Here is a 15,125-nt window from a genome sequence, read left to right on the forward strand (position 1 = left end):
CAGGACTGGAAACTTGTTTAGCATAATAGCAAGTCTATATTCTGAGCTGTTTTCTTTCAATTGTATTGTTGGTTGCACATTAATAAACTAAATGTCAGCCAAGTAGAGGGACACTAAACACTAAAAATACGAATATCATTGTATCTAATATTTTTCAAAAAGTACCATTTCAGTAAGTTATATTTCTATTTAATTGCTTATTTTAAGACATTGGGGAAATTTTAGATACTAAAATGAAGATCCCTAGTGTTCAGAAAGAATATGATGTTAATTTATTTTTTCAAAACCGTATTATATTGTGGGCTAACTGCAGACATACCAGTGTACCTATATAAAAATATTTGTATATTATATATTCTGCTTAGTTTGTATCTTCATACCAAAGAAATCTTAATTTCACCACTTTGCAAAAACATGGCAATTCCAAAAACAACATTTATGTTTCATTAACTGGTCTTGGAGAAAGCTACCTTTTGTTGGTAATATATTATTTCAATTTATACACATAATTATATAAGTAATAATAATGTTCTAAAATTTTAGCCAGTATTTTTTCCTTGTAAATAAATTATATTGGTAAAAATTAACAGGTTGATTAAAGTGTGTAAGATTCGAAAGTATTTTTATACTAAAGACATTTATGAGGTCCTCACACGCTTTAAGATAAGTTCATTGTGGAATTGTTGTCATTCTCATTTTAAACTGACATGATACGGTCCTTGTTATTGTACTAAATAATGAATCTTTAGAGTTCAGGTAAGCTTTAAAAATGAAAACTGTGCATGATTAATATGTCTAATCCATATGTGAACAATTTATTGAAATTTAATGTGATGAGATAAAAAATATTATGATTTTTTAATGCTAATACTTCTAATTCAAATACTTGAGAAAAGTATTCGTTTTTCAGACATGTTACAGCTATCAAAGTTATTCTTTGAGGGAGTGACTCTTCAAAATTTGTTATTCAAACATGAACATTTTATTAATCAAATGACTGAATACTTTTAATATTGATTGCCGTAACACCGATTGTGTCTCTATAATGCCTGAGTGGAATCTTTGATGGAAGGAAAACATTTTTTAATGAGTTACTATTTCTTTCTTTTCTAGTTGGTGGCTGGCAGTGTTGTCATGGCTTTTGAAGAAGTATGCCCGGATAGAATAGATCTCATTCACAAGAATTACCGCAAGCTATGTAATTTACTAGTTGATGTAGAAGAGTGGGGGCAGGTTGTCATAATCCACATGCTAACTCGATATGCTCGTACACAGTTTGTCAGTCCTTGGAAAGAGGTAAGTGTTGAATAATCTTACACTTAAAAATTATACTAAGAAAATGGATGAGTTTTTTAAAGTGTGTACAAAAAATTAAGAGTAGAAAAATATAGAAATCTGCATGTTTAAGGAGGACTAATTTTTCTCATGTTCTTTTGGAAAGCAGGAAACCGATATAAATGCAAGGATAATTGTTCGTTGTTTTGGCACTGATTGACGCATATTTAATGGCATAGTGTATAAACTTTTAGTATGAGGCCTGGCAAGAACGCCTTGTTAGGAGCAGCAGCATGATACAGTGTTTGCAGTGACATTGCCAGATCATGGATATTTTTGGTTATTAGTCAGTTTCACACCTTTGAGACCCAGCTGTTCCAGGTACTCACTTGTGAAGTAGGTAATGTGACTCTAACATATGTGAATTTATACCTAAGATAATTTCTCACCTTTACAGATAAATTATTGTTGAACTTTTAAACTACTTTTTTGTAGTTTTAAATTTCTAAAATATGTTTGTTTTACTTTTTTTTTCACTTAAGCTGGTAGAATTTTAGTAAAATTAATAATTAAGTATACCTTACAGTGAAGTTACTTGTTTTCTTTGTGCAGATTAACATTAGAAGCATACCTTATTCTTTTCATTATATTAACAATTTAGAAAGCTTTATTACAGTTTGCAATAGAGATCTCTCAGTGTATATATAAGATTTAAGTGTAAGCTTTAAGTTGTTTAAAGAAATCATTAAATATTACAAGAATAGCACTCTCATTCATTCTAATCTTGTGATATTTCTTTTTTGTCTTTTTAAAAAACAGTATTATAGATTTTAAAAGCAGTATAGAAAGTAAAAGACCAGATATCTCCCAATTATGTCATAGTGTTTTTTATACAAACTTATGAATAGGCTTTGATTGAGTGTTCAGTACTAATTGCTTTTGTTAATTAGAAATAATATTAAAGTGAGAGAAAAATGTATATAAAATGGAAAAATGTTCATAATTCTTGCTTTAGGTGACATGTCAAGTTTTCAGATATTTAAGGAGTTTAAATGTTTAAGATATTCATCAATGTTTTCTGCATTTACTAAGTACTGTTAGTATTAAAAAGTATTTAAAAATTTAAAAATATATCTTTATCCAGAAGGCTATCTGTAATATTGACTCTATCTTAATTTTAGTATTTAAAAAGTGATTGGGTTATTCTACTTAAAATTCAAAGTATGTTTTAAAGTATTAGTATGTAAAAGTCTGATGCCACATAGGGCTCCTAGATTGATGAAATTTTATCATTGAACGAAGTAAACTTTTGATGGCACTTTTGTTGGATTAAGCAACATGTCCATGCTGCAAGTGTCTTGACCCTTTTGTGTCAATGGTAACTTTGAAGAGAGATTTTTGTTGCTAATAGCTATCTGTTTGATTTCAGCCAGTTCCTTTCCAGAATGCTATTCAGATATATTTTTTTCCTATTGTGTAAGATTATAGGTAATTTTATGTTATCTAGCCACTGTCTCTATTTAAAATTTTAAATTTTACTCTCCTGTTATCATCAAATCATTTTCAGTAGCTGTATGCAAGTGATCCCTGCTTTATCATTATATAGAAACTGGAGTTTAAAAAATGTATTTTCCTTTCCTTATCTTCTAAAAGTAGACTTTAAAATCTCTGTTTTTGTACTTTGTCTGTTTGTGTTTCTGTTCCTTGAATTTTGTTTCATCTTATTTTAGATAAAATTAGTTTTTAAAGCTATGCACAAAGCAAGAAAGTTAAATTCTACACTACCATATATATTTATTCTTTCGACAGATAGTTTTTAAAATTGGTACTCTAATGCATTCTTTGTGTTTTCACATGTAACTCTGTGAACGTTAATTTTTACAAACACGAGATGAAGTCTGATCATTGTCCTGGGTACACTGGAATTGTGCTAAATCATTTCTTATCTTTGCCATTTATTTGCAATCTGACTTTGGCATTATTCTAAATTATGTGGTTCGTAGACTAATTTTGTGGTTTTCAAGTGCGCAGCTCTGTCCTCAGGAAGCTAGCACTGCCGCAAGAGCAACCACAGGGGGCAGTGGCGCTCTCCAGTGTGCAACTCTCTGGCTCTTGCCACCATTCCAACGGAGCAGCTTCACCTTTGCTTGCCTTTCATAGGCAGCTTTGCATATGATTTCCCTTTGAGAAAGATGCCTTGGCTTAAGGAAGGAAAAGAAAGAAAACCACTTCAATAGAAAATTTATAAGGGTGTAGCTAACTATAATCATATGTATTTTTTTTTTTTAGTTATAGAAGCAATTCAAGCACATGGTGAAATAAAAAATAAGTCTTCCTTCTCATAACTCTTGGTTGACCCCTTAGAGACAATTACTGGCAACCACTGAATTTCACTTGTTTTGGTGGTTATAAATTTTACTTTGAATAATACATTTCACTTTATTTATTGATTTAAAATGATATCGGACTCCAGTAAAGCTATTTAAAAAAATGATATCGGTTGACTCCAAAATAATCAGGAAAACAGGCTTGTGTCTCCTTGCATACATGTGTTCTGTTAAGTACCAGCGGGAAAGATTTGAAAGTGTCATCCTTTATTGTAGTGTTAGAAGTAAGGGATTGTCAAAGATGTAAGACTTTTGGTACAAATATATTTTATAAAATGAAAGTTCAAGTGGATTATCATAATTTAGACTATGTCCATGCTCACTCTTTCAGTTAACCCATCTCTGTGACTAGCTGTAATTCTGTTTAACGGAGAAACTTTTGAATGAGCAGTCCAGCCACTTATAGTCTTGGGGACTTTTTGGCCTAGACTTCAAGTTGCATCCAACTTTTTAGGACTAGGCAGGGTGATTTTAACTTTATGATTCAGTTTGCCAATTTCTAAAGCAAAGTTTGACCATACCTGGAAGAAACTGGGAAGTATTCAGCATTTATATCTGCTTTCATTCTTCACTTCTCATGTTGTAAAAAGCATATGATGGAGTAAAGAACTGTTAAAGTATTATAGAACAGAAAGAAATTGGAACAGTACTCCAGCAGAGTTAGTGCTGAGTTGTTAATATCCTTTTATGTCTCTTAATCATCAACACTTGAATGTGTTTTTTCACAGAATTAGCAGAATAGAAGGGTGTTCATTCTAGCATCCCATCTCTTTGCATAAGGCAGAAGTCACTTGCATAAATGCTATGTAAACACCATTTTATGATGTATAAAGAGCCATTTACCTTGAAGTGAAAGGATTTACGAGTGAGAAAACTCACTAAAATAATTCATTGACTTAAAAGTTACCTAAAATAATAAATACCAAATTCATTAAAATCAAGAGGTTTCTCTTTTTAAGTACTAAGAAAATGTGAAGAGTAATACTGTGATACTTAATATTTAGCAAATTATTATTTTGCTGTATTTTCTTATGTTCTATTTTATTTGAGATAGGGCAGTGGGAATTATTATACCCATTTTATAGGTGACAAAACTGAGATGTATAGATTTTAATTACTCACCTAAGATAATATTGCTTATAAAAGGTGGAGCCAGAAATATAAACAGAATAATCTCATCCCTAGGTCAACATTCTTTCCTTTATATCTGTTCACTCGTAACTTTTAAATTAAAATATATTTTTGCTCACTTTAATAAGTTTCTGAGTGTTTGCTTATCGTGTTATAGTCAAAGCTAATTTTGAAGCCCCCTCCCCAATCCTTAGTGCTCAGACATTGCAATTAGCTAACAACCATAATTACATTTGCTTTTCAAAGAGAAAAATTATGTTTCTCATTGAATTCTTTAAAACATTTGTTTGTGTTCATACGCTTGAAGGGTAGCAAAATTGTTTTTTTGAGGAATTGAAAATTAGTAGAAGTACTTTTTGAGATGAGCTGATATACATGCTTTTGTCAGTAAGTCCTCAAATGAACACATCATATACAAACAAGCTTCTTCAGGGGCAGAAGCGATTTTTAATTTAGTTTATTTGCATCATTATAGATCAGTACTTAGCCTGTTTATATGTAAATGTATGATTTGAGGAACAATTAAGTGTTGACAAAGTAGATTGCAGTCATATCAATTGCAGTGCATTTTCCATAATTTTTCTAACTGACATCTTTGATGATAAATAGTGGATGCCAAGTCAAAGCCGATTATACAGTGCACTAGGAATTCATGGGGCTGTCAGGGAGAAGACCGATTGACTTTGAATTTACATATTAATGAGAAGATGTGTTAAGAGGGTGCTTGACTATAGAAAATAACAGCGTGTTTATAGGGCACGACATTTTATAAATACAGCTGATGCAGGAAAATGGAAATTAAACCTTTTAGGTTAATAAATTCAAGAGACTGCTAAAATGCGTATTTGCATTTTTATTTTCTTAAATTTACCTTACTCTTTGCCGTCCAAGTGGCTTTTTTTTTTATTCTAGGTCAACTTTGTATAATTTTCAAGGATATAAAATTACTTAAATGTTTTCTTTGTATCATTCAAGCCTATTGTAGGAGAATACTTGAAGCTTAAATGTAAGTCTCTAAGTCTAAAGTTGCTTTTGTAGAAGTAATAGATTTTTAAAAATAAATGTTATAAAAAAACCAAGTAAATTTTAAGAGTGATTGAAAAAAACATTAGTGGCATTAATTATAAACTGAAGTGAAACTGGGCCTGACAAGAATGTCTTTAATTTTATGAATTAAAGTTGAACTTTCTCTAGGACGTGATGGTTTTGCAAGAATTATCAAAATATTTTACTTCACTAATTTAGAACTTAAAATTCTGTACGTTCACAGTTACTTTTTAGCATATGAATCTAGGTAATAACATTCTGGTGGGAATATGTATGCCATTTTGAAATTGAAAATGATGATTTTACTTTTCTTGCTCTCATTATATCTGTATTTCAATTATAAAACCTTATATAGGTGTAAGAAAGTTCCAAGTTTACAATTTTGTTTCATGTATTTTTAAGATACATTTCTTAAGTTTTTCAAGGGTAGCTATAAAATAAGAACCCATCAGAACACAAAATTCATATACATACTTCTTGGTTAGCAATTTTCTGCAAGTACAAAAATATTTTGGGAATAGACTCGAAACTCCACATCAAGGCCCTGTTTTAGAGGACCCAAGTGTTAGAGATTATTTTTTATTTTTTTAATTTTCTTTACGGGTTAATTTTCTTTGTAAAATAAATTTTGTATTTTGTCTTCCTAATGGGCTGTTTTTGAATCTTAATTGCTATTCTGCAGAATTTTTAAAAAACAAAATAGTGAAGAGTTGTGGTAGAATTCGTGCTTTACAATGCAAATAAAAAAGTTTTTAGCTTACTCTTTCAGGCAACTATTGATGAAGGAAGGGTTCAGTGTGCAGTTTCATGGGAAACTATGGACCATGTGCTGATATTGAAATGAGGTCTCTGCTCCCTGCATTGGTTATGGAGCATTTATCTTAAAGATTGCTTATTCTTTTTGTTGTTTATAGTTTATTTTTGATTGGGTTTTTTAAACTTACATAGTTTCTTTTCTAAAGAAACATTTAAAATTTTATTCAAGTAACATGTACGTGGTTAAAAAAAAGAAGTTAAATAATACAGGCTTATAAGAAACAACATTTTCCTATCCCACCTTTTCCCATGCCTGAATTAGCTCCTTCAAATTCTTTTAGGCTTTTGTGTATGTGTGTGCATCTAACTTTCTCCATTTCTAATATACATATATTGCTGTTTCTTGATTTATCAATTTTAGACATGACTTCCAATTATAGAAGTGGAGGATTTGGCATTCTTCTATTGTATTACCGTATGCTTCCATTTTCCCTGTTCCATCTTTGCAATATAATTGTATTACAATTTTTCAACCAGTGTTTATTGTTCATTTAATTATGACTATGAATATTATTTATGCTGTATAGTAACATTTTCATCTCCTTTCTTGTGGAACTTTAAGTTCTTCCTGGAATCAAAAATTGCCTCATTTTTAATTTGCCTACTTTATCATGTCACTATTACGAAGCACTCCAAATTCTCCATCAGAAAATTAAATCCTCTCCAAATATTATTTTATATGCAGTTGTTGAGATACTACTAGTTGCCTACCTAATATCAGTTCTCCAACTCCACTTTTTAAATAACAGAATCCTGATTTTTGTTCAGAGTGATGGTAAGTCTAGTTAAAAATAACCAACTTCCTCAAACACCCTTGGAGTCGGAAATGGCTATATGACCCAGTTGTAGAAATTGAGATAGTTGTAGAAATATTCTGGCTGAGATTCTAGGAAAGCTATTATTTTTTCTGACAGGCTTACTTGACATATATATTTTACCCTTTGCCTTTTTTCATTGCTTCTTCTTGGAATGTATGTGTGATGATTAGTGGTACTGCAGCCATTTTGCAGGCATGAGGATGAAGCCACACTCTGAAAGTGGATGGTAATGAGAAAAAAAAATGTTCTCCTTATGGATAACTTGATATTTCTGTTATATATAGCTGAACACAATCCTAGTTAGTACTGTTGTCATATATCCAGTATTCCAATAACTTCATACTCTTCCAGGACACATTCTCCTGGAGGCTTTACCCTCCTTTTCTAACCTGATTGCTTGCTAGGCTTGCTACACAGCTGTTGTTCTGGAACATAATTTCTTCTCTTTTCTGTGTTAAATCCTCTATTTCTTAGGCCTTCATCTCCCTAGTGTCTTCTTTTTTGGTCTTCCTGGATGGAGAACATCTTCCAGTACCTTCTTAAGAATGGGTAGATTAGAGATAAAATTTCGAGACTTTGCAGTGTCACTCTCACACTTGACATTTTGCCTGGACTCTTGGATCAGTATTCTCTTAGGTCTTATATGTTTGAAAGGTCGTGCTACTTTTACACTTGACTTCTTGGTTGGCTATAATATGTTGGGATACCTTTTGAGAGCTCTGTAGCCACAGATTTTTCTTTTCTGCAGGTAACTTGATTTTTTTGTTTGTATCCTCAAAAATCTGGGTTTTTTTTTTTTTAATATTTTGAAGATTAGCAAGGTTGCCTCTCAGTGTGGATCATTCTATATGCTCTGTATATTCACTTCTTCCTTTATTTTAGGGAATTGCCTTTTATGTTTGAATTTTTAAATTTGATATTCAAACTTTTTTTCTTACTCCATTTGTCAATTATATGCTTCAGGAATACCAATTATTCTATTTTATAGTCTTTGCCTACTGTATCTGTCACCTCTTTAAAAAATTGCTTTAATGTTTGTCTTTTTATTTGCATTCCTTTATCTCGTCTTTTTTTTTTTCCATCAGTAATTTGATTTTCAGTGATCTAATCTGTTATTTATAGTTTTTATTTAATTTGGTAATGATACAGCTTTCATCTTTAAGTTTCTTTACTCAGGTTTAAATCTTATATTTCCTTTATTCTGTGGTTTGAACATGTGGTTTTTTTTGAGTTCATGTTCTTAGTAACTTGCTGGAGAATTTCTTTTGATATATGGAGGATTTTCTTCCAGAAGGATTTCTTTGTTTTTTGCATGTTTTTTCTTTTTCCCCCTTTTGTGCTGTGAATGTATTGCACAGTTATTATGCCCTTTTCATATTGCAACTACTTGGGAAGTGCTGGTATAGACATTTTATTTGTTCTGATATAGTGTGACTTCTTAATTCTGTCCCAGCACACCTAAAGACAGTTTGTTTCTTCCTCTCAGTTTCAATCTGATTGTGGGTATTTTGTGCCTTATTCCTTTTTGTTTTAGTAGCCTTAGGGCATTTGGGGAAAGGAATAATTTGTGGGATAGTAAATTCAGTCTTAGCAGAGATGGATGTCGTTTTTAGAATACTTGAGCACTTCTTCGGGAACTTTCTTAAACGTCCTATAGTGACATTGATGCCACCTACTATGTTCCTATAGAGAAGTTTTCTTGACCTTTAAATCATTCTTATTTATTCATTGTTTAACCCAAGAATTCTCCTGTCCAATATGGTAATTGCTAGCTACATGTGGTTATTTAAACTTAAATTAACTGAAATTGAAAATCACTTCCTCAGTTGCACTGGCCCCACATTAAGGGTTCAGTAGTCACACGAGGCTAGTGCCTACTGTATTGGATAGTGTGATATAAAATGTTTCCCATATCACAGAAGTTTCTCTTGGGCAGTGTTGCCCCAGAGTCATCAGTTCTTTCAGAGAGAGACCGGCTTATTGTTTACTTTCCCACCTGCTTCTCCTCACCACCTGTTTCCACTGCCAACCTCCTTCACCAGCCGCCCACCCCCACCCCAAGTAGGATGAAAGGTAAGAATAACCCCTCAGTTTTCTTCTGTCTAGCAGGCAAGGGTTAATCATGAACAGTCTCAAGAAGTGAGGAATATGTTTTTCTAGAGTCTTTTCTTTTTAAAAAAACTTTTAAAAAAGTTTATGCCATTTGATTGTGACCCTCTTCTTGTTTCTTTCTCTACTGACTTATTTTTGCTAGTTTTAATCTTTTATTTTCCGCATATTATTTATATTGGGGAAAGAAATTCTGTTTTCTATCTTTCTCTCACCATATTTACCTAGTAGCCCCAAAATGTTCACAGTATTAAAAGTATTTTATGAATTTTAACATGTACTAAATGAATATTAGGAGGAGAAACTTAGAGCTTAAGACGTTAAGAAATGGGATGCATTCTGCTGCCCTACTCTGATGTCTGTCCTTTTTCCACTGTGCTTTTCTCCTTGGCATTCTGTCATGGATATTTATATCATTGTTTTCTCTTGACCTTATAGTCCATTTATTTCCTTATATTTTTCTCTGTGTTAGTCTTATTACTCTAGCATAAAGGAGTAAATATGATTAATATTGAATTTATCTTCTGACAAGTCAGTTATTTAATTTTTAAATTTGTGATTTTGCTGCTTAGTAGTTTTCTATATTCATCTCAGAAAAGATGATTTTATGTAATCTAATAATGTGGTAATTTAAAACAGTCAATTTTATTCTATTCTATTATTCATTTAGCTGCATATATACAAGACTTTAAGTTTCTGATACATATCTTAAAATTACTGCAGCCCTACTGGAAGTTGCAAGCCTTCGATAGACGCCAGAGTTCCAAAATGGTTACGTCAGACAGATTCTGCTAGTGCATTGTTGTCTAGGTGGTATAGAGAATGTGGCAGACACTGTCGATTGTCTCCAGCAGACAGCCCCTATGCAAAAAGGTCTTCTTCCTTGCAGACAGATTTTCTACAGGGATTGAGCACCCAGGTGTCTTTGCAGAAGCCATGTTGCTTCCCAGCCTAAACTAGTCTAGTTAATGTTAATTACATTCCCCTTGTAGGTGATAGGTTTAGGAATGGGCACATAACGCAGTTCTGGCTAATGTGAAGTAATGGGAAATATGAGGAAAGTGGGGTGTAGAAGGGTGTATGAGAAAGGTTTACTTTCACATAAAAAGCCTGAAGACATCTGACCTGCGGCTGAGATGTACTTCATGGACTTACAGTTTCAGCTTCCGTTGATGGAATACCTTGATCAGATTAACTCTCTGGGAAATTATTTTGAAAACCAGCAGCTCAAGGTGTACTATCGGATGATCAAAAGTAGGCAAAACTAGAGAGGACTCTGCACATGAAGGGCTGAAATTTCACGGTGTGAGATTGCGGGTTTTTGCCTGGGGGAATTCCCCTGTCCCATATAAAAATGGAAAAAGTTACAGCCTCACTTACCTAGGTATTAGAGAACAGACTTCAAGGCTGGCAGAATACCTAAAACGTTTGGGGGGAAATTCCAGAAAGGTGTGGGAACCACAGGAGGGTGCACCCCTGGAAATGCATGTAAACAACCATTCAAATCATCGGCTGACCAACTCTGCATGTGTGGAGAAGACTCCAGTGTGCTAGCAAAAAAAAGCAGCAACTGGAAACTAAATGGAGATTTCACTTGCTGGTCATATTAGGATACACAGAGTTTGGAGTTTGAAACCAGTAAAATGCCTGCTATAACAAATATTAATACACTTCAGAGGAATGCAACACAAGGAAGAATTTATAGTGTATGGTTGATAATATTCAGAATACAATTTGAAAAAATCAGCAGACATGAGAAACAAAAAAATAACTAATGCTGAAGAGAAAAAGTAGGCAATAGAGAGATAATCAAGAAGAGGCAATTACCAGACAAATAATGCAGCTATTATATATATGGCAAAAATATTACAAAGCAACATAGTTGTATGGATTGAATAAATGAATCTTAACAGGAAAGACACTATAAGAAAGAATGAAATGGAAATTCTAGGGCTGAAAAATACAACGATTAAATGAAAAATAAGCTAGATAGGCTTAATAGCCAGGAAGAGGCTGTAAAAGTGTTAAGAAACCTGAAGATAGATTAATAGAAATTATTCATTCTGAAGAACAAAGAGAAAAACAAGTGAAGAAAAGTGAACAGTCTCAGAGCCATGTGGAACAATATGAAACAGAATAAAATACTTGTAATTTAAGTCCCAAAATGAGAGAAAAGGGTGAATGGAGTAGAAATAATACCTGAAGAAATAAAAGCTAAAAAAATTTCAAGTTTAGTTTAAGGGGGGAACAAAACAAGTATACAGATCCAGGAAACACATCAAATTCCCAGGCAAAATATTAAAATGTCACACCTATGTACATCATAGTCAAACTTTTGAAATCAAAGGGGAAAGAGAAAACCTTGAAAGCAGACAGATAAACGAATGCATTATATACAGAGAAACAATGATTATGACTAACTGCTGATAAGAAACAAAGGAGTCTAGGAAACAATGGAATATCATCTTTAAATTGTTGAGAGAAACCTGTCAACAAAGAATTCTATATTGAACAAAACCATTCTTCAAAAATAAAGATGGAATGAAGGCATTTTCAGACGAACTAAATTGAAAAATTCATATGTAGAACCGTATTACAAGAGATACTGCAAGAAGTTGTTTAGGTTGAAGAGAAATGATAATAGATGGTAATTTATAACTATAGAAAGGAATAAAGAATGATAGAAATGATATATATGTAGGTAAATATTAAAAATTAAACTTTTTTCTCTTAATTTCTTTAACATAAAAATTCTGTAACATACACAAGATGTTACATATATATACATCTATCTATCTATCTATCTATCTATCTATCTATCTATCTATCTATCTATATATCTATCTGTCTATCTGTCGCTGTGTCTTCTTGGCAAAGATTGTACTTGCTTATGTTTAAACTCTGAACTTTTCTGTACATCCATGGAGCTGTGACCTTGGCCTCCAGTGCCACAAGTCTTTGTTTGGACATAAAATGTTTTCATTTCTCTAGGAGTGGAATTACTGGGATGTATAGTAAATATATGTCCTTCCTTTTCACACCTCCAGTTCCTACTCTCCAGATGCAACTACTTCTAACTTTTAGCTTTATCTTCTAGTAGGTATCCTCATATTATTTTTAAAACAACTTGTTTATATATGTTTTTCTAGTGACTCAAAGGGCATTATTTAATTTAGATATATAAATATTTTGGGATTCATGAAGAAGAAACAGTCCCTTTACGAAATTTTATGTTTTATATGAAAAGTTTTTCATAACCTAGATTATTTGTTTTTAAAAATTTTAAACTGTTGTTTCTTGGAGCCCTAGTTTCCTACCCCCACTTTATCTAGAGTACAGATTTTTGCTTTTGTTTTTTCTATTTAACTATTAGAGTTCACCCTAAGATTAAAACAAACTACTGCTTTATCCCCTCCCCCATGAATGTCCACCAATATTTTAAAACCTCTGCTCTAACCCTCTAACCTCATTTTTTTAATGTCCTAAAGGGTAATTAAATTTATCAATTTCAAATCAATAGACACTTACTTCTTTAATACATTATCTTTATTTCAGGGGTTTAGGTAAGGAGGGAGTGAATACGTGAGGAATTATGATTAGTTCTACCTAGGTTGGGCTTAATTTTATTTTGTAGTTTATGACTGAGTGAGAACCACTCTAAAATGCATTCTGCTTAACAAAAAACAGTTCTTATTTATCCCTGTAATTAGATTGAGATTAGTTTTCAAATGACTGGGACCCTTCTTTCTCATGTCTTAGAACTCTTAGACCTAAGATCAACTTGTGTCATGAGTATATTTTACTTCAGAGAAACATGAAAAAATACCTTATGTAGATTCTTCAGATTTCTCAGTAACAAAATTTGGAAACCACTGCATTCGGAAAGCTTATTTCCTGTATATTGGTGCAGAACATATAGTCATAAGAAATGAGAAGTGTCGTGGGCAATTGAGCACTCTGAATTTTCAGAGTGGCTCAACTCAAAGTTACTGGGCACAGGTGTTTCCATAATTGTGATGTATTGGGAGAGATTCAGTGTTCAATGATCCTCAAACCCATACTTCCACCTGTGTGGTATAGTGGTCACTGGGCTGTAGTATAAAACATGTAAAGTGAAGAGCATAGCAGTTACCTCATGGAAGGAAAAAATGTCTCAAACCAGTATGCATATAATGTGTTGTTTTACATAGGCCTAATCAGGGGGGAAAGAGACTTTTTTTTGAGAAAAATATTAAATTAAAAAATTTATTAAACATGACTTTTTTAAAAAAAGTAAACATGTGCTATCCATACTGAATAATTTAATTGTTTATGATATTGTCAATCACCTACCCACTCTGGTCTTGTCAGGGAAATCTAACCCAATGTCAGAGAGATGGACCGCCAATACACTGCTATAGTATCTATGGATACCATAGCAGTGAATGTTTATGTCCTCCGAAATCCACATGTTGAAGTCCTAACTCCCAATGTGATGGTATTTGGAGGTAGGCACTTTGGGAAGTAATTAGGTTTCAGTGAATTGATGAGTGTGGGGTTGTCGTCATGGGAATAGTGCCCTTATAAGACGACACACCAGAGAGCTTGCTTCCTTTCTCTTTCTCTGCCCATGTGAAGACATAGTGAGAAGGCAGCCAGCTGCAAGCTAGGAAGTGGGTTCTCACCAGGAACCGAGTCTGCCAACACCTTGATCTTGGACTTCCCAGCCTTCAAAACTGTGAAAAATTGTTGTTTAAGCCACCCCGTCTATGGTATTTTGTTATAGTAGCCCAAGCTTGCTAATATGAGTATCTTATGGCATGACAATGTCATGATGTATTCCCCTGTGTACCTTTTAAGTAGTCTGTGTCCACAGAAGATAACAGACATGGTATTGTCCTGGTACAAATCTTAAGTTGGTACTAGTGCCCTCCAGGCTGTCTTGGAATTCATAAGACAAGTGGGTACATTCAGTGTCTTTTTCTCGACTACAACAAACACCACGGTAATAAAATAAAAGAGATGGCAGGATGAAGAATAAAGCTTATAAACTATGCCTTTCCAAAATATGCTTTATGAAATAAAAGGTAATTTTTTTGGACTTCATAGAGCTTATATTTAATGTAACAACATTTCTCTTACCGAAAGTGAATGTTTTAGAGCAAGGTGAAAAGCTAATTTTACTCTAATATTTTTATTTTAGTGTTTGGGGTGATCAGTACACATGAGTGGAGGGAGACCTGTTTTCATATGAAATAGCTCAGGTATATTAAACCCATTGTTTCTTTTAAAAATTTGTTTTAATTTTTTTTTTTTAGAGAAGTTTTAGGTTCATAACAAAATAGGGTGGAAAATGCAGGGAGTTCCCATATACTCCCTGCCCCCACCCACCTCCTGACTATCAACATCCTTCACCACAGTAGTACATTTATTACAGTCAATGAACGTATGTTAATACATCATTATCACCTGAAGTCCATAGTTTACACTGAGGTTTGCTCTTGGTGGGGTTCATTCTGTCGGTTTTGACAAATGTATAATGACATGCCTCCACCATTGTGAT

At 32.9% G+C, this 15,125-nt stretch overlaps 1 protein-coding gene across 1 annotated transcript in view; it reads left to right on the forward strand.

Moving 5' to 3' along the window:
• AP3B1 (adaptor related protein complex 3 subunit beta 1) overlaps window positions 1-15,125 on the forward strand; it is a 271,201-nt gene that overhangs the window by 90,793 nt on the left and 165,283 nt on the right. The window contains exon 7 of the mRNA XM_082457114.1: window positions 1,114-1,296. Within this exon, the coding sequence (XP_082313240.1) occupies window positions 1,114-1,296 (183 nt within the window). The remainder of the gene's footprint in view (window positions 1-1,113; window positions 1,297-15,125) is intronic.

This window comes from Balaenoptera physalus (genome assembly GCF_965194825.1).
Source record: "Balaenoptera physalus genome assembly, chromosome: 3".
NCBI classification, from domain to species: Eukaryota; Metazoa; Chordata; class Mammalia; order Artiodactyla; family Balaenopteridae; genus Balaenoptera; species Balaenoptera physalus.